Raw genomic sequence first — 27,663 nt, forward strand, 5'->3', positions numbered from 1 at the left:
AAAACATAAAAGTTCATATGCTGTCTCAGCCCCTACATGGCCTTTATAAGAGTGTCTAATAAACCCGGCATGGGGAATTTTAATCAAATGTGTGGCATTTATTTCATCGCTCAAACACTGAAAGACTTCTGCCTCCCCCACTGTGAGGTCTTTAAGTTTTACAAAAAGGAAAGGACACTGAGGGAGTATTAGAGCTGCTACAGGGAGGTATTTAATGGCTGCTCGTGCTGAATCAGTAATGTTAACTGCTTCACACATGATTGAAATACTACAGCTTTGAAAAGGGATTTGCATATTCCAACAGCTGACACAGACAGGCCAATTTTAGAGAGAGAGAGAGAGATTGTTTCATCGCGATGGAAACACACGATTTCCTCTCAATTCAATGCAAGACATGTCCTTATCACGCCATTCCAAATGGTGGAGTGTCATCTCAACCAATTTGACATTGAAAAGATGACACCTAAAACACACGTGTGAGTATTCTTTCTGATGAACACTCAGTAACACAGTCAAAATGAGACCCATAAGACCTGTCATAAGAACCCATTACCCGTGGACAAACTTCAGACGAAGAGCTTCATCTGGCCCTCTCTGGCGTTTCAGGGAGCCGACCTGCTGCTTCTTCTCTCTGCTCTGCTGCCTCAGCTGGGGAAGGTCCTCCTTATACACCTGAAACAACCACACACAGTCGTCCTTCTACACCTGCAACAACAACAGTCCCTCATATTGTACATCATGTCAACCCGCTATCATCCACTTTCCCCACAATCACAAGCAGCTAAGGTTGACTAAATTACTTGTTGACTTCATGCTCCTACAACACATCATATGCTTTACCGAACCATGATATGAAATAGTACAAATAACAAACAATGAACAAAATGAAAAGTGTTGCATGAGGACAAAAATGAAGTCTTAAGAGATGCAGGGACAATAATATTTTTACCCCACACTTTAAACTTTAAACAGGCAACTCATTGATCTGTCATGAAGCAGTGTTGGCACAGCCGGCCATGTATCTCCAGAGCACACATGGCAGCGCTCCGTGTGGCACCAACCCGCATTGTCACGGCAACAAATGCAGATCCAGCTGCCAGTGGAGATAAGGCATGTGATGGATGCCATGGCAACCCAGGCGTTTTCCGACAAATAAAGTCTCAGTCAGCACTGATCCCATACAAAGCTGCTGATAGGAGCACTCTGCTATTTGAATATATTATCTCCCCTTCCGTCCGCCTCGCAGCCTCTCTCTGCTAACATCAATCAATATCAGAATATCTCCACTCGGCACCTTCACTGACTTTCAGGATGCCTCAGGATCCTCATACAGTATATGGCTGGAGGCATTCTGACTAACAACGGGCCATTCCAATTCAGATTACACTGACTAATGTGGGTTGTTCTAACAATTTATTCTCTCTCTGCCTCATCTACTGTAGGGTATTTAAACAGGGTATTGTTTAAGCCTTGAGTAGTGTGTTCTCTTGGCTCTCATGTTTTTTTTTCAGACACCAGTTTAAATGGGGCATATTCTCCTCTCATTTCATTCAACTGTCATTCTCATATATGAATATAGCATCTTCATTTGATTACCCTGTTGTCGCAGATCATTTCCCTGTGCCGCAGGAAATTCAAATGAGCTAAAAACCCACAGTTCTCTTTTTCTCACTAGATCTCACAACTAAACTATAGTCTATCAAAACAAATTTCCGATAAGAAATGATAACTTTTTAAATGATTTTATTATTTTATTACTTCAAACAAACTGGTCAAATTAAGATCCCACAACTGTACTGACACTCGTTCTTTCTCTGCATCATGTAAGACACTCTCCCCATATGGAACTTTCTCAATGTCCCTCATATCATGTATCATCTTCAACCTGATTTCACCCACTTTCTGTCTGACCCATATAGGACTCCCTCCAGTGTCTGTAAGCTCCACACACCCACCTGTCGGTCGTAGTTTATCTGTGTCTCCTGCTCAATATCAGAGTCCAGCTCCGGGACATCAGACACGTCAGAGTCAGACTCCTCACTGTTCGAGTCCGCATGGCCATCTAGAGGGAACCGATACCAGGAGACAGTGGCAGCAAGCAAACTGATTTCACTGCTGCAACAATCACTCACATAGTCATTACATTGGCTTTTGACAACAGCATGGATATTGTGTACTGTAGTCACTCTAAGGTAGATTAATCATATGAAATAATATTTCATGCACAAATCTACCCAAGAACACTTCAGCACCAGCTCAACATGACAATATGGGATCTCTCATTAGAACCATACAATACATTCTTAAATCAAACCCCCAGGTTCCTCTGGCTAAATACTGTACGTACCTTGTGGTATATTGGTCTCCAGTCCTCCGTTCATGACGCCCTCAGGCAGGAACTTCCACTGGAACACAGAGTGGTCAGCCCCTCCGGTGGTCAACACCCACTGCAGGTCGTGAGACCAGTGTACGTTGGTCACATGGGCAGAGTGGCCAATGTACTTCTTGAATTTTGCCCCTGTTCACAACATCAGGGAAAGAAAAACTAGTCAAAATGAAATGAGAGAAGGGGAGTGTGTTCAACATAATTCCCTATCTCATCATTCTATATTTGCATGGGTACACATGTATTTTTTATTGTAATGACTCCAAAGTAAAAATGGCATGTTGAATATTTAGAACAAAGACATTTACTGACCTTTCTTTAGGCAGGGGAAGCGGAACAGTTTGACCAGACCACAGTCGTCTCCAGTAACCAGCACAGCACTGCTGTAGTTGGCGTCCACAGAGTTGACCTCACTGATGTTGGTGTACTTGGGCCAGATCCCACTCACCTCTGGACCAATCACACTTGTCCACGAGCTCCAGTGGATCCCTTTTACCTCCTCCTTAGTGCTCAGGTGCTTCCCAACTTCAGGGGAGAAAAGCAGGATGGATGACAAACGTTGGCAGAATGCATGTATCTTGTAAAACCAGCTTGTTGTGCGTAAATAATATTACCTTTAAATAATGTTGACTCTGTTACAACTCTACTAACCTAGCTGCTAAGGTTCTTAGCAGGAACTAAAAGGCAATACGTTTACTCAACAAGTAGGTAAAGGTTACATAAACATGAGACTGAAGGTGTTAACAAACAAACACCCTGTTCCTGTGTTAATGAGGGGTTTAATTGGTGCAAGAAATAAACCAAATAGCAACGTAAACAAAGCCTCGAGCCGGGAGCCCTTTTCTGTCCGAAGCTTGCATCACTTGTGGAGCTCCTTTTTTAATTAGGGTCCTCAGCATGAATATTTGTGTATGTGCGTGCGTGTGTGTGTGTCTCTGCATGTGCATGCGCGTGGTTTGTTAGTCTAACCCCCAGGGAAGAGGGAGCTATCTAGAATCCCTATGGGACAAGTGAAATGAGAAAATCTACCATGCTTCAACACATGATTGACGACATTCTATTATCGTAATTAATTGACTTTCTAAGAGAATATTCCCTTGGCTTTTATAATTGCAAAATAATGCAATGTTAAAAAGACAGATAAGTGAAGCAGGAAACACAAATGAACAAACACATTAAAGTAATATGTTTGAGGTAAATGTAAGAAATTACCCATTGATGTCAAATATTTTCCCTAATAAATAATAGGAAAATGTAGCAACCAAACAATTTTTCCCCTCTCTCCTGTTTTCTCTGCAGCATAACCTGTTGCCCTCCTGACTGTCAGTCTAGACAGTCTGCCTGCTGACACTAAACACCCTGGAGCAACGCTGAGTCACTCACTCTGACAGGGCTTTTCACACAGCTCTCCAAAAACAGTGTAGTGTAGTTTGAGAGAGAGAGAGGTGTGTGTGTTTGTGTGTGTGCGTGTGTGTGTGTGTGTGTGTGTGTGTGTGCAGACAGTGGTTATGTAGTGGCTGGGAGGCTTGTGCAGCTGACTAGAGTTTTAGACAGTGCCACCTAGAAAGCAGCCTTGCCTGGGAAGAGCCTTGCCTGTGTGACAGACAGAAGAGACAAATAAGTAGAAAACACATCGATGTTAAAGCCGGATGTGATGTGATGATTGCTGCTGCTGGTGTGTGTGTAACAAGGGCTTGTTTGGCGTGGCGCTAAGCTAGCTGTGATCCACATTCGATTCATGGACCAAATTACTGTTTACTGTCAAGCTGATTGCTGTGTGATCTGTTTACGTGCCTTCTCCCAACAAGGAAACAAGAAACCGCTACATCAGATTCAATCACGGATAGTGTTCCCAGTAAGCTGAGATAATAGGAGTTATACCATGGTTATCATGGCCTAGTTCAGAGAGACACAGGGACAATTTTGTCATTATGAAGCGTTGCTTTTCTGCAAAGTGAGTCACTCTCAAAGTGACAGCAGAATCTGTCAAAAGCAAAGCCAAGCTGCCAAAGCACAACATTGTCACAACGTTGCCAAAACGTGGTGGCGGCTGGTGGCGGTGATTCACTCACTTGGCATCCTGTAGAAGAGGCGTTCACCCGCACCGTCGTTGCTCTGGAGGAACTTGCTGTCGATGGACCAGTCCAGGTGGGTGATGAAGCTGGAGGACTTGTTGCACTCGCCCACCTTCTTGTAGCGCTGTGCCACGGCGTACACATCCACCAGGCCGTCATTGGAGCCCACGGCCAGGTAGCTGCCATCCGGAGAGAACTTCATCTCATGGATCACCTCCTTCCTGTCTTTAATGTGCACCACCTCCGTCATGTCCCTGGAAGGGAGGGAGGGAGGGAGGGAGGGAAAAGAAGAGTGAATCCCTTGGCTCTAGGCAGGAGGCTGGCTGGCTAGCTCATCTATCTAACCAACAGTGAGCAGCAGCAGATGGACTGGGCCCATTCATTGTCATAATGACTCTGAGGCCAGCTGAAACACTGAGAGGGAGCCTCGCCACTAAACTCATCTTCCTGCTGTCTCTCTCTGAGGAGGACGCATTACAATGAACCACCACAGTCTTATCACACCTGCTGCGCCCACCCAAAAGCAATTCCGCGGGCCCAGACTTGATTAACTCATATTTCAAGGGTCATTTTAGATGGGGACATAATTATGTTTTTCTGTCTAAATTGCTCTCTGGTAATGTTAATGTTGGTACGATCACAAAAGGTGGAAGGAAGTATGTAATCACAGGACGTATAGACAAGTGTGGCTTCGTATTCTTATAATGTGCTGTAATTGTGAATCATAGTGCCAGTGATGTTTGTCCCTTATCCTGACAAATTCCTAACGATTAGATATGGTGAACAGTAATCATAGGGAATAACCTATCGGGAATATCAATGTATACAGTGCAGTGTGTCTCAAACAGCTATATTCAACGATGAGGTCGATAAAAAGTCAAAGTAACAAGTCAAACCCTTTTAAACGCACCAGCTCTCAGTCAAAATCATACAGCACAACACAACACAGCCCCAGGCAACATAAATTCATCCAATCATAAAAAGCTGCTCCTAATGCTGTAAACCCGTTCTTTTCCGATAGACTAAATGCAAATCAGGAGCACTGTTCACTTCAAAGTGCAGCGTGAGGATTAGCCACTTCAAAACGTATTGATTAACAGCACTGCGGACCAATTTACTATAACCTAATGGAAAGTGCCAGCATACCAACTGAATCTGCTGGGGAGTAAATTAAACTGGGGCCTTCAGTCAGGCTTTAAGTGATGAATTCAGCATCTCATTTGAAGGCTGTTAAAACCAGAGGTTTTGGCCCATGGCGGCACTGTAGGCTAGGTTGCATAACTTTATGGCCCTTCTTTACGAGATGTATCTGAAGAGTTTGATGTTGGAAATACTTTTGCCAGCTTTGCTATAATGCAAGTACTTATGAAAGCTAACTAACCAAAGTCAAAAAAAATGCAAGTACTTATGAAAGCTAACTAACCAAAGTAAAAACGTTCCTTAATTTCCTAAATTAAATTATTTTCCTAAATGGCCATTCGACTACTGTGAGCTTCCACTGGGGAAAAAGCACTTAAGGTAAATACACACGCTAGTGTTGCACTTTTTTTGTCACAAAATGGGCGGCTCCTTGTAATACGCTCCGGGACTTACAAGCTTGTGTATTACCTGAAAATTGAGATGCCCGGTATCATTCCTTCCGCAGCCGTGGGGGCAATGTAGTCGCTTGGTTCCTTGATCTGATCTATAGGCTATATAGGCTATTCATCAAAGTAGCCTATTTTGCATTGATAACCAAATGTAAATAATCTCAGCGACTGTTCAAACAGTAAACCAAAACAACACAAATCCACCCAAAAGGGTATTTTGTTTATAGGTAATAACAAGTGATTCCAGGCTATTGTGAAATGATAGAAACTGCTGTAGCCAACTAGCTAGCCATGTGCTTTTTCTCCATGACCAAAACATGATGTTCTATTTTTAGCTGATATCATAATGAATACAACAGCAGCATATCAAACTGGGATACTGTTTTAGGTTACACCAGCAAGTATAAGAATATACACCACCGGTCAAAAGTTTTAGGACACCTACTCATTCAAGGGTTTTTCTTTATTTTTTTTACTAGTTTCTACATTGTAGAATAATAGTGAAGACATCAAAACTATGAAATAACACATATGGAATCATGTAGTAACCAAAAAAGTGTTAAACAAATCAAAATATATTTTATATTTCAGATTCTTCAAAGTAGCCACCCTTTGCCTTAATGTCATCTTTGCATGCTCTTGGCATCCTCTCAACCAGCTTCATGCGGTAGTCACCTGGAATGAATTTCAATTAACAGGTGTGCCTTCTTAAAATGTAATTTGTGGAATTTCTTTCTTTCTTAATGCGTTTGAGCATTAAGGTAGGGGGGTATACATATGATAGCACTATTTTGTAAAAGACCAAGTCCATATTATGGCAAGAACAGCTCAAATAAGCAAAGATAAACTATCATTACTTTAAGACTTGAAGGTCAGTCAACACGGAAAATGTCAAGAACTTTGAAAGTTTCTTCAAGTGCAGTTGCAAAAACCATCAAGTGCTATGATGAAACTGGTTCTTATGAGGACCAGAGTATTGAAAGACCAAGAGTTACCTTCTGCTGTAGAGGATAAGTTCATTAAGAGTTATCAGCCTCAGAAATTGCAGCCTAAATAAATGCTCCACAGAGTTCAAATAACAGACACATCTCAACATCAACTGTTCAGAGGAGACAGTGTGAATCAGGCCTTCATGGTCCAATTGCTGCAAAGAAACCACTATTAAAGGATACCACTATTAAAGGATACCAATAAGAAGAAGAGACTTGCTTGGGCCAAGAAACACGAGCAATGGACATTAGACCGGTGGAAATTTGTCCTTTGGTCTGGAGTCCAAATTTGAGATTTATGGTTCCAACCGCCGTGTCTTTGTGAGACGCGGTGAGGGTGTTCGGATGATCTCTGCATGTGTATTTCCCATCGTAAATCATGGAGGAGGACGTATTATGGTGTGGGGGTGCTTTGCTGGTGACATTGTCTGTGATTTACTTAGAATTCAAGGCACACTTAACCAGCATGACTACCATAGCATTCTGCAGCGATACACCATCCCATCTGGTTTGGGCTTAGTGGGACTATCATTTGTTTTTAAACAGGACAATGACCCAACACACCTCCAGGCTGTATAAGGGCTATTTTACCAAGAAGGAGCGTGGTGGAGTGCTGCATCAGATGACCTGGCCTCCACAATCCTCCAACCTCAGCCAAATTGAGATAGTTTGGGATGAGTCGGAGCGCAGGTTGAAGGAAAAGCAGCCAAAATGTGCTCTACATATGTGGGAAATCCCTTCAAGACTGTTGGAGAGAACGCCAAGAGTGTGCAAAGCTGTCATCGAGGCAAAGGGTGGCAACTTTGAAAAATCTGAAATATAAAATATACTTTGATTTGTTTAACACTTTTTTGGTTACTACATGATTCCATATGTGTTATTTCATAGTTTTGATGTCTTCACATTTATTCTACAATGTAGAAAATAGTAACACAATTAAGAAAGACCCTTGAATGAGTAGGTGTTCTAAAACTTTTGACCGGTAGTGTATATACATATATTTTTTTATTATAACTCAGATTATTTCACATGCAGATGTGGGAGGCTAAAAAACGTAGCTAGCTTGCTATGTTTTTAGACAGGTTAAAGCCTGCTAGCCAGGCTGCCAGCTAGCTAATACTAGCAAGGGAAGATGACTTTTCCTTGCTATCACAAAATTAAAAAAAGTTAAATATGTAAATAATATGCTATCACCTATCACCCCCTTGTGATTGGGAGTGGGACTGGTGAGGATATTATGTTACCAAAAGGTGTCCGCTGCTCCAAAAATCCCACTCCTCCCACGCGCACCCACACACTAGATCACCGGAGGGAAGCTTGTAGTAACCTTTAAGGTGGGTAATAGGAGATGTGTGAATTTGTAGCAGTAAAGGCGGGAGGTGATGGTCCTATACCCGATAGGAGAGTCTGTACTGAACACTGAGCTCTAAAGCAGATTATGAAAGGAGTGCTTGTTGTACTAAAGATTAGTCTAGGGACTACAGGTGTGGTAAGTGGTGCCTGTATTTGGGAACTAAATGTGCAAGACAGTGCGTCCTGTACTGCACTTGCCTCTAGGGACTAAAGGAGGTAGTGATATGGAAGGTGGGAGTTTGTTGTACCTGACACTCGGACCTAAAAGTGTTTGTTTGTGGATGTTTTCTGTAACTGTGAGCTACACGTGTGTGAGTGAGTGGGTGTTAGTTTAACTGACTCTAGGGACTAAAGGTAGGTAGTGAAGGTACATTTTAGCAGTACCTGACTCGGAGCACGGTGAAGGAGCCGTCCTTCATGCCCAGAGCGAGCTGAGAGCCATCGTTGCTGAAGGCCACACTGCGGACTGCCTCCTCCATGTTACAGCGAGCTATCAGGGCATGGTCAGCCAGACTCCACAACCTGAGAACACCACACATGCAGGCATGTACGCACGCACGCAGCCACGCATGCGCGTGCACACACACACACGCGCGCGTGCGCACGCACAAACACACACACACACACGCACAAACACACACACAGTCATAACCAATCAGCACAGTTTCAGCTATGAACATGGCTTCTGTAGCCACACCCATTAGAAAGTATTAAGTGAAGAAGATATCAGTAGCAGCTAAGTGTCTAAGACAGATGTTTTAATGAGCTAGTTACTGCTGCAGGGTGAGGGCTTGAATTAAGGGTTACACTTTATTTTAACAGTCCGTAATAAACCATTTACAAAAATATTGCATAATGGTTACGGTTGGGTTAGGTTATGTTATGTTAAGGGTTAGGGTTAGATAGCGCTCACTTTAGATTAGGGACTGCAAAAATACTTTACTTATGATTAATAGATGGTTTATAAATGTGGGCATAATGATTAATGTATGGTTTATTAGGGACCGTTAAAATAAAGTGTTACCAGGCCCACAGAGAACTCTGTCTCTCCTGGTAGAAAGGGGTTGTGTGTGGCTTCATTATCAAGTGTCTGTCCTCTGCACAGGCTGGCACTGTGACTTTTCTATAGCTAGCGCTGAACTCTGGGCTAGAACTGTCCCGGTTAGAAATGTGTAGAACAGTGTCTGACAAACTAAGGGCTCTCTGAAGGAGTGGAGAACCAGTGAACCAAGAAGGACGAGTAATACTACTGGTCAGGGTTCACTGAGTGTATGTAATTAAGATGAAAAGTCTGGATGAAGTGGTACATTAAAATATAATGAACAGGGATGGTGGCCTGGGTAAACTGAGAAAGGATAAATTAGGGAAGAAAGCTCTGATGATAACTACTGTGTCTATAAAGATGCTAGTGAAAAGATGCTTCTGAGGGAGCTGATGTACGAGCTAAATTACTGCTGGAGTTAAGACTGACCGTACAGATCGGTCATCACTGCCGGTCACAGCAAGCGGTTTCTTGGGGTGGACGTCCAGAGCCCAGAGCTCTCCCTCACAGTGACCCTGCATGATGAGCAGAGGCTTGTCTCTGTCCCGAACCATCACCTCAAAGATCTCACTGTCCTGCGTCCCCGCCAGGATACGGTCTGCCCTCCAACACACACTACGGATAGACAGCCCTGAGATGGAGGAGGGAGGGGGAGGGATGGATGGAGGGAGGGGGAGGGATGGATGGAGGGAGGGAGAGAAAAAAAGAAAGAGGGATGGAGAGAGACAGAGGATGAGAAACACACCGCAAATAATGAATGCTCTGTCGTGTAAAACCAAAGAAGGGGATTGAATACAATCACACCCATTCTTCAGCAGGTGATGAAGGGTAGCATCTAATCCATTTCATTGTGTATTACACTTCAATCCAGAGATAGAAACTATTACGTTCAGACAACTTTCAGGTGGCAAGTTTTTCACAGAGTGATGTGTGATTAATACAGGTAGACTTTCATTTCAGGAGAGAGAAATGAAGTAGACAACTCTAGAGGGAGGAACAGATTGAGCTGCTACAGTGAAGGCACTTCAAGCAACAAGACATCAGCAAGACATCACCCAATGCAAGACATCACCCAATGCCCCTCATTAATACTAAATAGTATTTAACTCAGTCAGGAAAAGCACAGCTACAAATCCTCAGGCTCTTCCTAAAACAACACCTCACTAACATCACACAATATGAAAAATATATATAAAAATACATGGCAACCAGAAACCAGCTACAGCCAATATGTAGGATCTTAATTTTAGCCAGTTTGCTACAGCAGAAAAATAATCCTGTAGCAACAGGAAATGTGAATTATAATTAATGTACATTTTTGTAGGGGTTGATGAATGTTTTGTTAGGGCAAATCAAGTCTGAAATTTCAAAATGGCAATTACACATTTTAGAAGCCTTTTAAACACTCAAATACACTACAAAAGTGATCAAATTAAGATCCTACATCTGTATAGGCTAACAGAATACCTGGCAACCGAAACCAGTCTCATAATCTGTGTGTATGGACAGAATCCCTGGCAACTGGATTAACATGAACTAGAGTTAATTGGCTGCACAATACACTTCAGCTTTGACACCCTGGGGGGAAACCATTTCTAAAAAGTAATTAATGTGGATTCTTATCTCAGATTTCCTCTCACTAAAACTGATCCATAGTTAGGAATCAAACCTTCACTGGGACTCAAACTTTCAAGAACAGAAGTAGGAAATCCCTTAATACGGAGGATACAAAAATCATTGGGAGCACGTTCTAATCTAGAGCCACAAACTGTTACGAAGGTTTTTGGCATTTCTACTGATTTCTCAGATTTGGTCCTTCTGTACATACCGACACGTACACTACGGTCACAAGACGCAGGCCTTCTTATTGTCCCTAGAATATCTAAGCAAACAGCTGGAGGCAGGGCTTTCTCCTATAGAGCTCCATTTTTATGGAATTATCTACTCAGAATTATCTATACTCAGCCTTGTCTCAGGGTAGTAAATTGGTGGTCTGTTGATATCCCTCTAGTGGTGTGGGGGCTGTGCTTTGGCAAAGTGGGTGGGGTTATATCCTGCCTGGTTTGCCCTGTCCGGGGGTATCGTCGGATGGGGCCACAGTGTCCCCCGACCCACCTCTGTCTCAGTTTCTATGCTGCAATAGTCTATGTGCCGGGGGGCTAAGGTCAGTCTGTTACATCTGGTGTAATTCTCCTGTCTTATCAGGTGTCCTGTGTGAATTGAATTCTCTCTCTCTCCCTCTCTCCCTCCCCTCCCGGAGGACCTGAGCCCTAGGATCATGCCTCAGGACTAGCTGACCTGATGACTCCTGGCTTTCCCCAGTCCACCTGGTCGTGCTGCTGCTCCAGTTTCAACTGTTCTGACTGCGGCTAGGAAACCCTGACCTGTTCACCGGACGTGCTTCCGTGTCCCGGACATGCTGCTTTGACTCTCTCTCTTTACCGCATCTGCTGTCTTGACCTCTGAATGCTTGGCAATGAAAAGCCAACAGACATTTACACCTGAGGTACTGACCTTGCTGGTCATCTATGAACGTTTGAACATCTTGAAGAACAATCTGGCCTTAAATGGCCATGTACTCTTATACTTTCTACCCGGCACAGCCAGAAGAGGAATGGCCACCCCTCAGAGCCTGGTTCCTCTCTAGGTTTCTTACTAGGTTCTTGCCTTTCTAGGGAGTTTTTCCTAGCCACTGTGCTTCTACATTTGCATTGCTTTGGGGTTTTAGGCTGGGTTTCTGTGTAGCACTGTAAAAAGGGCATTATAAAGAAATTTGATTGACTTGTGTTTGGAAAAGATGGGTTGCCTGTTTTGCATGTTATTTTGACATTAATACGGGTCACATATCACTTTGCAAACAATGTAAATAAATAAATAATAATAATAGAGTTAATAAAGCTGCGTACAAACTTGGTATTTTTTGCTTCTTGAGTAAGGCAGCTCCAAATTGCAGGTGTTTCAGCCTAGCTCAGTGATTTCTGTGGTGGGGGGGGGGTGGGGGGGGGGGGGGGGGGCAGCCAGCGGAAAATACGGAGCATAGCGGTTGGTAATGTTCTCTAGTTGCGCCGTGACTGGCTCAGTGTTCTGTCACTCATGGGGACACTATGTCCCCGGCAAATCTAAGGGTAGAGCTCGAAAATTCCAGCCCCTTGGGTGCTACCATAGAGTTATATTAGAAGTGCCCATCCAAGAAGTCTCAAGGTCATTGGCCACAGATAAAATGATGTCAAACAATGTTATATCTACAGCAGCTTCGATTGGACTGTTCATATCAACATCATACTTTCAAAAGTCATGAATCAAGTAGACAATCTACTGGCAAATGCTTTTTAATCCTTGTCATATGAAGAGAAATAATGAAGAGTAATCTATCGGTGCCCATTGGCCATTGGACATAAACACTACACAATAAGTTGGAAATCGCAAATTCAACAGTGAGTAATTTAGAAGGAATCAGTTGCTAACTGCAAGCATCACAAAGCAATCGCTGGTCTGCTATTCAGTGGAGTAGGTGTGTGGTCCCAAGTCTGAAAAAGCTTAAAAACATTCAACATTGGCCATGCTGTCAATCCAGCATGACTTCTGCCACGCTCAAAACAACAAAAACTCAGAAATGAGAAATCTGACTTCAGTGAGTTCCAGAAAACTGGGAACTCTGAAAATAGGTTTTGAAAGTTCATCCAACTCGGAATTGCAAGTCGGGAACTCAGGCCTCTTTCTAGAGCTCTGACCTGAAGATCACTGATGATGAATCATGATTCAACTTTGTTTTTTTCCCTGAGTTCCCAGTTGTCTTGAAAGCTCCATAAATCCAGAGAATGCCAGACTTTGATGACAAAGTTTGATGACAAAATTTGCCCCATGAAGGACAGCCGTGCCACCTTCCTGTTCAAGTGAGTACAGCACAACAAGGTGAGTCCAAAAATGTCTTGTATGCTGTTGCATAAATTATGTTATATCCCAGGGAGATATGTATACTCTAGCTAAGAAAGTAATACTACGTGTATGTTGTGTAGTAAGTTGTTAGTAGCCCATGTGCCTCACCCTAATAATTTGGTCCCTTTCCCCTCTTATCTATACTCAGCCTTGTCTCAGGGTAGTAAATTGGTGGTCTGTTGATATCCCTCTAGTAGCCTATAGCCTGTTTTAGAGAAATGTAATCATTGAATATTGTAATCATCATTGTCTGCTTATATGCCCCCTTTATTTATCCTACGGTTCTGACTTGATGTACAGAGAGAACAATGTAAGAACGGCCATTGTTCTGAATTCTGTCGCTGTACATTTCAAAAGTGCTGATCAAATAGAGCGGCACGTTTTGCTCTTAATTGTAATCAGAGGGTTCATATAAATACTATGCATGCCAGTCTCTCTTCGCTAAGAGTTGAGGAGAGACAGACTGCATCACTTCTTCTTTTTATAAGAAACATTAATGTGTCAAAAATCCCAAATTGTTTGCATAGTCAAGCTACACACAGCTCTGACACACACACTTATCCCACCAGACATGCCACCAGGGGTCTTTTCACAGTCCCCAAATCCAGAACAAATTCAAGAAAGCGTACAGTATTATGTAGAGCCCTAATTGCATGGGAACTTCCTTCTATCTCATATTGCTCAAATGAACAGCAAACCTGGTTTAAAAAAACAGATAAAGCAACACCTCACGGCACAACGCCTCTCCCCTATGTGACCTAGATAGTTTGTGTGTATGTATTGATATGTAGGCTACATGTGCCTTTAATTTTTTTTTTATGTAGTTCTGTCCTTGAGCTGTTCTTGTCTATTGATGTTCTGTATTACTCATTCTGTATTATGTTTCATGTTTTGTATGGACCCCAGAAAGAGTAGCTGCTGCTTTTGCAACAGCTAATGGGGATCCTAATAAAATACCAAATACCAAATTGTTGCATTGACTACGTCTGTCCTAGCACTCCCATTAATGTCTTAATCCAAATGACGTATTGCCTCTTATCCGCTCGTCGTCCCCTTCTGTCATAGTTGGTACATCTCAATTTTCAGTAGAAACCACATTTAAAGGCAGTAAATGAGGCTGAATGAATTATTTTACTACAAGACAAGGCTCCGCTGATAGCCAGGTTTAGCAGTGGTAAGATGTTGGGACTCTGCTGTTAGGACAGCTTTATGTAGGCCCTAACAGTTTGTGGGCACCGATATAGTGAAATTAATCAAATCAAATCAAAGTTTATTTGTCACGTGCGCCAAATACACCTTACAGCGAAATGCTTACTTACAGGCTCTAACCAGTAGTGAAAAAAAGGTATGAGGTCAAATCAAATCAAATGTATTTGTCACATACACATGGTTAGCAGATGTTAATGCGAGTGTAGCGAAATGCTTGTGCTTCTAGTTCCGACAATGCAGTAATAACCAATGAGTAATCTAACCTAACAATTCCAAAACTACTACCTTATACACACAAGTGTAAAGGGATAAAGAATATGTACATAAAGATAAAGATAGATGAACAATAGGTTAGTAAAGAAATAAAACAACAGTAAAAAGACAGGCTATATACAGTAGCGAGGCTATAAAAGTAGCGAGGCTACATACAGACACCGGTTAGTCAGGCTGATTGAGGTAGTATGTACATGACTATGCTTATATGATGAACAGAGAGTAGTGTATTGTTTAGTGTTGTGTAGTGTTGTGGCTTTAAAAAAAATGTTTTGCTCCACCAACATTTACATGTTAAAATTGCCACTGGTTACAATACTTTGACTGGCCAACAAACACCCAACAATGCCATTATCTAATCCCAGGGTGTACCCGGTGTCTGTGGGGCTTTCAGATATTAGTATTCCCCACCCCTGGGGCTGGCTGGGGACACAGAGCTTTTCTCTGCTTTAACCACAGACAGCCAGGCAGCCACTGCTCAGAACAGAGGAGGCGAACAGAGGAGCAGAGGAAGGGAAGAGAGAAGACCCTCATTGATAATACATGAGTGCCACTGATGGTTTCCTCAATTTAGCAGGAGGCATAAAGCAACAGGAATCCACATGAAAATGCTATGAAAAAGGGGAGTTTACTAAATGTCATCTGTCAAAGGTTTCGATTTTCTTTTGTTATCTTAACTTCTCTATTCTGTTTTATCCATACCTCACAGTCAAACTCTCTCAGGCCCCTAGAATATAACCATATTTTGTTTCTCTGTCTGATTGAACTAACATGGCCTGCTCTGGCTCAGACGAATGGAAATGGATGAGTGGCATATTTGAACTTAGCGGTCTCTCTCTCTGTCGGTCTCTCTCTCTGTCCTCTGTATCTGTTCCCAGTCAACAGATGTCAATGATACATCCACAGGGACAGGCTAATAAATCATCATGGTAGGGCTCTCAATGAGCTAAACACACATCGGCCTCTATTAGGCAGCACAAACACACTGACTGAAGTGACCTACACATGATCCCTGGTTACAGTATTTTACCCCCTGTACAAATACATCAGTGTCTGGATCGACCTACTCACACACCTCTGCCACAGAAGCGTGGACTCTGACCCTTAAATCCATAGACAGCACAGTGCACACACAACCCTGTGTGCTTAGATGGATCTCCTCATAAGGACGTGCCTCTTATCCTCTGTCTCTCCATCACCCAGCTACCCTAATTACCCATCATACCCCAGGGACAAGCACAAACATGCAGACTATGACATGGTTTGATCAGCTGTGGGCCCTGACGTCCCCCACAAGCCTATGAAGGGTCTGCCTGCAAATGCACACAGCTTAGACTGTGATGTTTAATTGATGAGAGGGCTAACACTCACCAGCCATTTAGCCCCATGCTACCTTCACACCTGCTCCTGTCTGTATCAATTCAAGTATTGAATACAGAATAGGGCTGGAAATTGCCAGGGACCTCACGATACGATATTATCACGATACATAGCTGCCGATACGATACAGTGCCTTGCGAAAGTATTCGGCCCCCTTGAACTTTGCGACCTTTTGCCACATTTCAGGCTTCAAACATAAAGATATAAAACTGTATTTTTTTGTGAATAATCAACAACAAGTGGGACACAATCATGAAGTGGAACAACATTTATTGGATATATCAAACTTTTTTAACAAATCAAAAACTGAAAAATTGGGCGTGCAAAATTATTCAGCCCCTTTACCCTCAGTGCAGGAAACTCTCTCCAGAAGTTCAGTGAGGATCTCTGAATGATCCAATGTTAACGTAAATGACTAATGATGATAAATACAGTCCACCTGTGTGTAATCAAGTCTCCGTATAAATGCACCTGCACTGTGATAGTCTCAGAGGTCCGTTAAAAGCGCAGAGAGCATCATGAAGAACAAGGAACACACCAGGCAGGTCCGAGATACTGTTGTGAAGAAGTTTAAAGCCGGATTTGGATACAAAAAGATTTCCCAAGCTTTAAACATCCCAAGGAGCACTGTGCAAGCGATAATATTGAAATGGAAGGAGTATCAGACCACTGCAAATCTACCAAGACCTGGCCGTCCCTCTAAACTTTCAGCTCATACAAGGAGAAGACTGGTCAGAGATGCAGCCAAGAGGCCCATGATCACTCTGGATGAACTGCAGAGATCTACAGCTGAGGTGGGAGACTCTGTCCATAGGACAACAATCAGTCGTATTTTGCAAAAATCTGGCCTTTATGGAAGAGTGGCAAGAAGAAAGCCATTTCTTAAAGATATCCATAAAAAGTGTCGTTTAAAGTTTGCCACAAGCCACCTGGGAGACACACCAAACATGTGGAAGAAGGTGCTCTGGTCAGATGAAACCAAAATTGAACTTTTTGGCAACAATGCAAAACGTTATGTTTGGCGTAAAAGCAACACAGCTCATCACCCTGAACACACCATCCCCACTGTCAAACATGGTGGTGGCAGCATCATGGTTTGGGCCTGCTTTTCTTCAGCAGGGACAGGGAAGATGGTTAAAATTGATGGGAAGATGGATGGAGCCAAATACAGGACCATTCTGGAAGAAAACCTGATGGAGTCTGCAAAAGACCTGAGACTGGGACGGAGATTTGTCTTCCAACAAGACAATGATCCAAAACATAAAGCAAAATCTACAATGGAATGGTTCAAAAGTAAACATATCCAGGTGTTAGAATGGCCAAGTCAAAGTCCAGACCTGAATCCAATCGAGAATCTGTGGAAAGAACTGAAAACTGCTGTTCACAAATGCTCTCCATCCAACCTCACTGAGCTCGAGCTGTTTTGCAAGGAGGAATGGGAAAAAATGTCAGTCTCTCGATGTGCAAAACTGATAGAGACATACCCCAAGCGACTTACAGCTGTAATCGCAGCAAAAGGTGGCGCTACAAAGTATTAACTTAAGGGGGCTGAATAATTTTGCACGCCCAATTTTTCAGTTTTTGATTTGTTAAAAAAGTTTGAAATATCCAATAAATGTCGTTCTACTTCATGATTGTGTCCCAATTGTCGTTGATTCTTCACAAAAAATACAGTTTTATATCTTTATGTTTGAAGCCTGAAATGTGGCAAAAGGTCGCAAAGTTCAAGGGGGCCGAATACTTTCGCAAGGCACTGTATGTATTGCGATTTTTCCGATTCTATAATTGTGTTCATTGTCCTTAGCTTATACCTGCCCATACCATAACCCCAGAACTATGACAACAGTAAACCGCTCACCCATACAACTCCATACACGCTGCCTGCCATCACCCTGGTACAGTTGAAACCGGGATTCATCCGCAAAGAGCATACTTCTCCAGCGTGCCAGTGGCCATTGAAGGTGAGAACGATGAGGCACGCAGATGAGCTTCCCTTAGATGGTTTCTGATAGTTTGTGCAAAAAGTATTTGGTTGTATAAACCCACAGTTTCATCAGATTTCTGAGTGGCTGGTCTCAGACCATCCCGCAGATGAAGATGGCTGATGTGGAGGTCCTGGGATGGCATGGTTACACATGGTTTTGCGGTTGTGAGGCCGGTTGGATGTACTGCCAAATTCTCTAAAACGAAGTTGGAGGCAGCTTATGGTAAATAAATGAACATTCAATTTTCTGGCAACATCTCTAGTGGACATTCCTGCAGTCAGCATGCAATTGCACGCTCGCTCAAAACTTGAGACATCTGTGGCATTGTGTTGTGTGACAAAACTGCACATTTTAGAGTGGCCTTTTATTGTCCCCAACACAAGTGACACATGTGTAATGATCATGCTGTTTAATCAGCTTCTTGACATGCCACACCTATCAGGTGGATGGATGATCTTGGCAAAGTAGAAATGCTCACTATCAGGGATGGAAACAAATTTGTGCACAACATTTGAGAGAAATAAACTATTTGTGCGTTTGGAAAATTTCTGGGATCTTTTATTTCAACTCATGAAACACATGTTGTGTTTATATTTTTGTTCAGTATAATATCGTCCAAAATGATATTGCGATATGTTACTGTATGATCATACATCACAGGTAGAGCCAACCAACATGGACATATCACATTTCATCTGTATGCAGTCGGGGTTACAAACTGCATAACCACATTTTGACAAGAATGCAAAGAAAGAGGTGAATACCAGAAAGAAATACCCCAAATAAATTGCAACTTTTCATGAGGCCATTGACTTTAAAGCCTCGTTGTTTGGGATGATCAGAAGTGTGACTTGGGGATATAAGTCTTGCACTAACTTTAGCATCATTAGCTTATCCAATTGGCTTTTTAATTAGAACCATTATATATTATCACCAAGAGCTGGTAGTTAAACCAGGTTCCTGAGGCCTACCTTTATACCCCTGCTCAGCCTCCCGAAGGTCGATCTTGGTGATAGGCTTGAAGTCCAGATCCCAAAGCCTGACACAACCGTCACGTCCCCCCGTGGCGAAGCCCTCCTCACAGGCATACATGCTGAAGATCCCAGCCTACACACAGTGCAGTCAACTTTAGTCATAGGCAGGGGGATTATCAAACGATTCTGTGCATAGAAAAAGGTACTTGGAAAGGAATATGATTTCAATAGGAATGTGGGTCAAAAGTCTATTTCCGTATTGGAGACACACAAAGGGGGCAAAATCATTATTTTCAATGCTTGTAAAGGCCTTAGAGATTTACAAAGAAGGTTTCAGGGTAGGGATGCAGAGGGAGGGAAGGAGAAATGAGTAAGGGGGATTGAGTTGCTTCAGTGTAAGGGTGTAAGTGATTATAGGCATGAGAGGGATGGAGTTTAGCTGGAGCGGGTGTTTGGATGTCTGGAAGTGTACAATCAATGGGTCTTGAGAATTAGAGTGACGTATTTCACTCACTCCATGAGCGGCTTGCACCGTGCGTAAAAGATTCAGTCCTTTCCACACGTAGATATCCCCATTCAACGCCCCAGAGTATGTGACATCATCTTTAGCCGATGCCACACACAAAATGGTCTGTAGATCCCCCGTCTTCCCGAATATCCCCCGTTTGGGCGTCAACGCATTGCCACAGAGAGCCCAGAACTAGAGACATGGAGAGGGGGAAGCGAGTGAAAGGAGGAGAGATGAGACAGGAAATGAGAGAGATGTGCAAGTAGGCATAGGTAGGGGAAGGAAAGGCGAAGCAAGATAATTAGAGAAGTGAAGAGAAAGGTGGATAAAAAAGGGAGGAAAGAAAAAAGAACATAAGGTGGATGATGACAGGAAAGGATAGAGGGTAGAGAGAGAGAGAACATGAGCTCAGAGATCAGCTGCTGTCACAGTGCGTTTGGAGAACCGTTGCTCTAAATCACGACTGCTCATTTGCCAGCCTGATCACCTCAGGGTAGATAGCATGGGGCTTATTTCTAATAAAGCTCACAGCGGTCAGTTAAGAAGATTCCCTGTCCATGAAAGCTGTTTTATGGCCAAAAGGCACAATAGGCTCAACTATTTAGTTCTCGTACCATAACTGGATATGCATAAATATATTGATATATATACAAACAAAACAACAAGAAAACTGATTGCCCATTGCTACTGTGTGTGAGGCATATGTATTTACATATTTATTGTAAACTGAGGGCTCTTCTGTAAGTTCAGTGTTGTGTGTTTTTTTTGTGCGCGTGTGTGTGTGTGTTTGTGTGCTTGTGTGTACAGTAGGAGACAGCCCTTCCGGAGGGGAATGACAGAACAGATTACTGCTTTTGACTGAATAGAAACTGGCGTCCTCCAACTGCTCTTCACGCGTACCCATTGAAAACAATATGCCCCAGTCCCCCTAACACCACTTTCTCATTCTACTGCTAGAATATCTGATAGCGCCCTACTTACTCCTCCACTGACCACATGTCATATTGTTTATGAGGTTGTTCCAAAGGCAGCTTTTAACAACAACCGTATAAACGTGTGACATGTTCAATAACTTGAATAGACTGATGCCCGGCTGCACTGAGTGAGGGTAACCCATCTCAACATTGATAGCTTCTCATATGTTATTTTTGAACTTGGCTCAAAGGTAATGTATGGACTGACTGGACAGCACAGAGCCTACCGTGTTGTTATTGTGAAGCTCACCTTTATGTGTTTTACCCCACAGCTCACCAGCCGGTTCTGCTGAAAGGGATCCCAGGATATATCGAAGATCTGAAAGACAGCCCAGCCATTAACACACATGCATTTCCTGTCCTTCACACAGAACGCCATGTCGCACACACACTGTGTACTCACATGTGTACTCACTACAACTGAATCAATACACAACGCACACACACTCAAATGCCAACGTGCGCACAGCACACACAACAGCTTACCCTGTCTGAATGTCCTGTCGCAGTGGCCAGAACCTTTCCTTTCTTCCAGTCCCAAACAGACACTGTATTTTTGGCATCCAGCCCCACAGAAGCCAGCCGCTGAAAATGAGAAAAGGGGGAAACCATGAATTAATCTGCGAATAAAGGAGAGAGACTGTTTCTATTCAATGGAAGATGAATACATCTTAATGAATGTACTGTAAACGGAGGCAAATAGTCATATTTTCATAATCAATTTATTTCTATGACGGGACATATGACAGAATAGTTCTATGTGACAGCTGCAGAGACACACACAGGCAGTGCAGACATGTGCAGATAATACAGTAGGACCTTAAACAGCACTATTCAAAAAGCCTTCTTTATTTTATCACACCGGCTGTAGAAAGGAATGCAATGCAAATTGTTTCCAATTAGTCTGGCGTCAATTACCATTCAGCGAGTTAATTGTTAATTACCCATTTTATGACTTAGACAAAAGAGCTTGGCCTTTAGGAACGTTTGGACAACTGTCTCCGGGTGAATATTGGGGTGACAATGAAACATTAGATAGAAAATAAATTAGACCTAAATGTAGGGATATTTCAGATTTGATGCTACAATATAAAATAAGTATGGGTCATTCTAATGACTACAAAAGAGAGGAGATGAATGCCAAATGTTAATTGACCTGATGTGCTGTTGACTTTACACTGAAACGGTAATATGTGTTTCCATTAATCAATACATTTTAGTGATAGAGAATACATTCTCTTTTCAGCAGGAAAACAAGTTTTGTCATATTTGTGGTTTGCCACAACCAGTCATGCACAAACTCATTTAAATCCCAACCAAACAAGACATCCATCTGTGTTATATGACATCACCCAGAGTTGTTTACCTGCTCTGCCCACAGGGGTTTCCAAGAAATCCGCCATTTAATGCATTTCAGAATGGAGCTAATAAAATGATAAGGCCTAAATGTCTTTATGATTGACTAAGGGTCTGAGGTAAACCTTGTTTACTGCCCCTCCCTGGTTGGTCTCCATTACAGTGTAGCAGTAATGTGGACTGGTGGCCAGTGGCAGGAGGTGATAAGACTTGTTGCATTAGCCCTGGTAGCATTAGCCATGGCTCTATTCACCCACCCTTCCTCTTTCTCCCCCTCCCTCTCCATCCCAGACACATTCTTCACCAGCCGCAGCCTCCTCTGACATGACATTGCATTTGTCAACTCCAAAACCACAATGAAGGCAAGGACAACAGCAGCCATCCTTCCTTCCTTCCTTCCTTCCTTCCTTCCTTCCTTCCTTCCTTCCTTCCTTCCTTCCTTCCTTCCTTCCTTCCTTCCTTCCTTCCTTCCTGCCCTTCCTTCCTGCCCTTCCTTCCTGCCCTTCCCTCCCTCCCGCCATCCCCTCCCTTTCCCCTTCAATCTTTCCTGTGTGTAGCCTACTGGTCTTGTATGGGGGACGTCAACAGGCTGCTGCTGCTGTAGGAGACTCTCATGGAGCCCCATACATCAAGCTAAAGGTCATAGGAGACTGGTGCTGTCCCAGCATTCCCCCCAATAAACATGGGCCATCATGATTCATGGCAGAGTCGTATATCATCCCCAGCCTGCACAGTTACCCAGCAGGCTTCACTTCTCAGCAACCCACCACCACAATACCATTCCCATGGCTATAGGCTATGTGAGACATAAGGCACATTTACATATGATATAATTGGGAGAAATCTATGAATTATGACCCTTCAATGATGGAGCATTCACATTGCTGTGTGTCAGAGTATTGTTGATTTTCAGTCAGACTCAGATCATCAAACAGATTTGCCTTAGTAACAGGGTGATAGTACAGGAACCCATCCACTCAGAGAAAAGGTGGATGAGAGGTGTGCATGTGTGCCTGGATGCGTGAGGTGAAGTGTGTGTGTGAAGTGGTGCGTGCTTGGCTGTGTGTGTGTGTGTGTGTGTGTGTGTGTGTGTGTGTGTGTGTGTGTGTGTGTGTGTGTGTGTGTGTGTACGTCGGCTTGTGTGCATGCTTGCTGGCATGAGGTGGTGTGTGTCTCACCTGTCCATCTGCGCTGAAAGCCAGGCAGGCCACCCCATGGGAGTGTCCGTCCTTGAGGATAGAGATGGTCTGTGCACTGAAGGTGTCCCACACACAGATGTAGGGCTCCTTCCCCACCTGACCTGTTGCCACCAGTGACCTCTCAGGATGAAGGGCAAGGCTGGAGAAACAGGAGAGGAGACATAACAGGAAATACCAGCGCAATACATTTGGATTAAACATGTATATAACCTGTTGCTCTTTCTGGTTAAACCATTGTTGACATTAATAATCATGTCAGTATACACAGTGTTTGATACTTTGTCAATAACCATTTTCAGCCTGATGTGTACAATCTGAAACTCATAGGTTACAGACGCCACAGTGGGTCCTTGGTAGCTCCAGGCACCAACCTGCCTCCCTCGTTCCCTTTCTCCATCTTTCTCTCTATCCTTCCCTCTCTCCACATGTTCCTCATTATCTCTCTATCTCCCCTCTCTCTTTCCCCTTTTCTCTCTCTGCCACCCCTCTATTTTTATATCTGTATCTCTCTTTCTCTCTCTAGGGAGAGAAGAGTCCTGCTGAAGAGTACCCACAGGTCATTGTGCTCCTTTATGAAAGGTGCACCGGTGTTCTATAAATACATGAGGTTAATGGCATCATTACTGGGGCCTGCCCGAGCGTCAGACATTAGTGTGTTAGTTGCATCAGCCACACAGGGTCAGGGATCATCACACCACCAATGGACTGGGGAGAATCCCGTGCTCAGTTCCGCTCAACACGGTGAGCCCTCTGTGACCTTGACCATGGACACCGTACAGAGGACAAGCGGTAGCCTACCAAACTGAGCCTTGGCATTGAAAATAGTCCAATCGTAAAAATGGGTGGAAAATTACAATTTCTATCAAGAGAAATAACCTGACACTACAAAGCAGACATGGTAGTACACACTACAAAGCAGACATGGTAGTACACACTACAAAGCAGACATGGTAGTACACACTACAAAGCAGACATGGTAGTACACACTGCAAAGCACATTTTCATGTCTTGCTCTTCCTTTCTCTTTCAACGCTTTCTCAGTCTGTGAATATCTTTCTCTCTCTGTGTGCTCCGTCTGACTGTCTCAGACTCTTTCATCTCAAAGCCTCTTTCTGCATGAAGCTCATGGCTGTAAATCTGGGCTTGGAGCTCTGCCTGGAGCTGAGGCTCAGCAGAGGAGAGAATGAGGAAGTAGAGAGGGAGGAAGAAGGGATAAATAAAAGCTGTGAGAAAAGGAATGGAGGTAGGGGGAGAAATGGAGAAACCCTCATGCAATTTGAGTGAGAGAAAGACAGAATGGGAGAGAGAGCTCAACTCTACTCAGCTGACTGTTCGGGAGGTTTCCCACACAGTATGGAAGCATGCATTCCCAGACAGTCAACATCCCAGCTGGCCCTAATATAGCACATGGGGATGAGCAGAAGTGCAAAGCTAGCTGATGGAGATGGAGAGACTACGACATGAGGGCAGATTTGCTGGCTCATGTGTTTCAATGGGCTGTTGGGTTGCCAGGGTCAGGAGCAGGAGCAGAGGGAATGCACGTGAAGAGATGCATCAGAAGACGCTCCATTCATGCAGTGTGTGATGGCAGCCCAGCCAGCCTGAGAGGAACTCACTGTACTGTGACTGATGGATGAACCTTCTGATTTATTGACAGCTACAATCATGATAAATGTGTTCGGGGTATTTAATGTTATGTATACAGTACTGTGCAGCTTTCAATACATTCTTTGATAAGTATGTACACTATGCCTTTACCAGTGGTTAGATTACATAAACAACATGAGCCAGAAAGAAAGATGTGTATTTTAAAGAGAAACCAACTTGTCTTTTTTTCACTCCATAAAAGAACATATGTAAAATCATTATGGATACAAATGATATAATTGATGAGATCATTTATTGTACTAATGCATTATTCATAGACAAAATGCTAGTGAAGGACACAGAGTCAGTCCCAGTGGGACCGGTCTGCAGTATCGGACTCCCGTCACACAAACAAACAGTAATGTGACATTCCTCTCCTCTGCAGAGTGGCACAGGGAATTCCAAGAGGGGAAGGAAATCAGAGCCACAATAAAGTGATATTTTAAAAAATGAGGCAAAGCAATGAACTTTTTGTCCTGAATACAAAGTGTTATGTTTGGCCATTGTGGTGGCTAAGCACAGGCAAAATCCTAGAGGAAAACCTGCTTCAGTCGGCTTTCCACCAGACACTGGGAGACGAATTTACCTTTCAGCAGGGCCGTGTCCTAAAACACAAGGCCAAATCTACACTGGAGTTGCAAACCAAGAAGACAGTGACTGTTCCTGAGATGCAGAGTTACAGTTTGGACTTAATTCTACTTGAAAATCTACGGCAAGACCTTAAAATGGTTGTCTAGCAATGATCAACAACCAATTCGACAGAGCTTGAAGAATTTTTGAAATGAATAATGGGAAAATACTGCACAATCCAGATGTGGAAAGCTCTGAGAAACGTACCCAGAAAGGGGTGTAAATGGTTGTAGTGCATTCGGAAAGTATTCAGACCCCTTGACTTTTTCCACATTTTGTTACGTTACAGTCTTACTCTAAAATTGATTAAATCGTTTTCCCCCCTCATTAATCTAAACACAACACCCCATAACGACAAAGCAAAAATCGTTTTTAGAAATTTTAGCAAATGTATTAAAAATAAAAAAACAGAAATATCTAATTTACATAATTCAGACCCTTTCCTCAATACTTTGTTGAAGCACCTTTGGTAGCGATTACAGCCTCAAGTCTTCTTGGGTATGACACTACAAGCTTGGCACACCTGTCTATGGAGAGTTTCTCCAATTATTCTCTGCAGATCCTCTCAAGCTCAGTCAGGTTAGATGGGGAGTGTCGCTGCACAGCTATTTTCAGGTCTCTCCAGAGATATTCGATCGGGTTCAAGTCTGGGCTCTGACTGGGCCACTCAAGGACATTCAGAGACTTGTCCTGAAGTCACTCCTGCGTTGTCTTGGCTGTGTGCTTAGGGTCGTTGTCCTGTTGGAATGTGAACCTTCGCCCAAGTCTGAGGTCCTGAATGCTCTGGAGCAGGTTTTCATCAAGGATCTCTCTGCACGTTGCTCCATTAATATTTCCCTTGATCTTGACTAGTCTCCAAGTCCCTGCAGCTGAAACATATTCCCACAGAATGATGCTGCTACCACCATGCTTCACTGTATGGATGGAGCTAGGTTTCCTCCATACGTAACGCTTGGCATTCAGGCCAAAGAGTTCGATCTTGGTTTCATCAGACATAGAATCTTGTTTCTCATGGTGCCTTTTGACAAACTCCAAGCGGGCTATCATGTGCCTTTTACTGAGGAGTGGCTTCCGTCTGGCCACTCTACCATAAAAAGGCCTGATTGGTGGAGTGCTGCAGAGATGGCTGTCATTCTGGAAGGTTCTTCCATCTGCACAGAGGAACTCTGGAGCTCTGTCGGAGTGGCCATCAGGTTCTTTGTCACCTCCCTGACCAAGGTCCTTCTCCCCCAATTTCGCAGTTTGGGTGGGCGGCCAGCTCTAGGAAGAGTCTTGGTGGTTCGAAAGTTCTTCAATTTAAGAATGATGGCAGCCACTATGTTCTTGGAGACCTTCAATGTTGTAGACATTTTTTGGTTCCCTTCCCCAGATCTGTGTCTAGACACAATCCTGTCTGGGAACTCTACGGACAATTCCTTCGACCTCATGACTTGGTTTCTGCTCTGACATGCACTGTCAACTGTGGGACCTTATATAGATACATGTAGGTGTGTGACTTTTCGAAAACCATGTCCAATCAATTCAACTTACTCTAATCAAGTTGCAGAAACATCTCAAGGATGATCAATGGAAACAGGAGCTCAATTTCGAATTGCATAGCAAAGGGTCTGAATACTTATGTAAATAAGGTATTTCTGGGCTGTTGTTTTGTTATAAATTTGCAAAAAAATGTATAAACCTGTTTTTGCTTTGTTGTTATGGTATGTAGATTGATGAGGGAAAAAAATATTGAATCAATTTTAGAATAAGGCTGTAACAAAATATGGAAAAAGTCAAGGGGTCTGAATACTTTCGTAATGCAATGTATGTAAATGTCATATTTTTGTATTTAATTTTCAACAAAAAAAAGTCCACTGCCCGCCGGCGCCATATGTGAACAGTATGAGCTAATGTGAGCCAATATGTCTGATCTAACACACAATTCACTAACAACAACCAACCTGCTGACAGCATGGTTGCCTTGACAACTGGACAGCCAAGGACACAGGAATCAAGATTAAGAATGAAAGTCTAACTAGAGGTGAAATATCAGCAGACGTGCACAACAAACCTCACCTACACATGAGCAAACCATCCTCAAGCAACAAAATGTCCTACAAAATATATCCTTATGTATCATACTGTTTTCTGTTAAGAACACAATATTGTGATAAATTGA

The 27,663-nt window shown here is 43.1% G+C and overlaps 1 protein-coding gene across 2 annotated transcripts in view; it reads right to left on the bottom strand.

Moving 5' to 3' along the window:
* Nucleotides 1-27,663, bottom strand: part of LOC110502569 (echinoderm microtubule-associated protein-like 6) — a 100,233-nt gene that overhangs the window by 37,218 nt on the left and 35,352 nt on the right. For both annotated transcript variants that reach the window (XM_021580704.3, XM_021580703.3), the window contains exons 2-13: nucleotides 23,208-23,367; nucleotides 21,160-21,258; nucleotides 20,924-20,992; nucleotides 19,706-19,891; nucleotides 19,189-19,324; nucleotides 9,864-10,065; nucleotides 8,777-8,914; nucleotides 4,459-4,715; nucleotides 2,699-2,911; nucleotides 2,348-2,518; nucleotides 1,956-2,062; nucleotides 554-672 (exon numbers count right to left, since the gene is read on the bottom strand). In XM_021580704.3, coding sequence (XP_021436379.3) covers nucleotides 554-672; nucleotides 1,956-2,062; nucleotides 2,348-2,518; nucleotides 2,699-2,911; nucleotides 4,459-4,715; nucleotides 8,777-8,914; nucleotides 9,864-10,065; nucleotides 19,189-19,324; nucleotides 19,706-19,891; nucleotides 20,924-20,992; nucleotides 21,160-21,258; nucleotides 23,208-23,367 — 1,857 coding nt within the window. The remainder of the gene's footprint in view (nucleotides 1-553; nucleotides 673-1,955; nucleotides 2,063-2,347; nucleotides 2,519-2,698; nucleotides 2,912-4,458; nucleotides 4,716-8,776; nucleotides 8,915-9,863; nucleotides 10,066-19,188; nucleotides 19,325-19,705; nucleotides 19,892-20,923; nucleotides 20,993-21,159; nucleotides 21,259-23,207; nucleotides 23,368-27,663) is intronic.

The sequence above is a fragment of the Oncorhynchus mykiss genome, chromosome 23 (genome assembly GCF_057628025.1).
Source record: "Oncorhynchus mykiss isolate SJ-2025 chromosome 23, ASM5762802v1, whole genome shotgun sequence".
Lineage (NCBI taxonomy): Eukaryota > Metazoa > Chordata > Actinopteri > Salmoniformes > Salmonidae > Oncorhynchus > Oncorhynchus mykiss.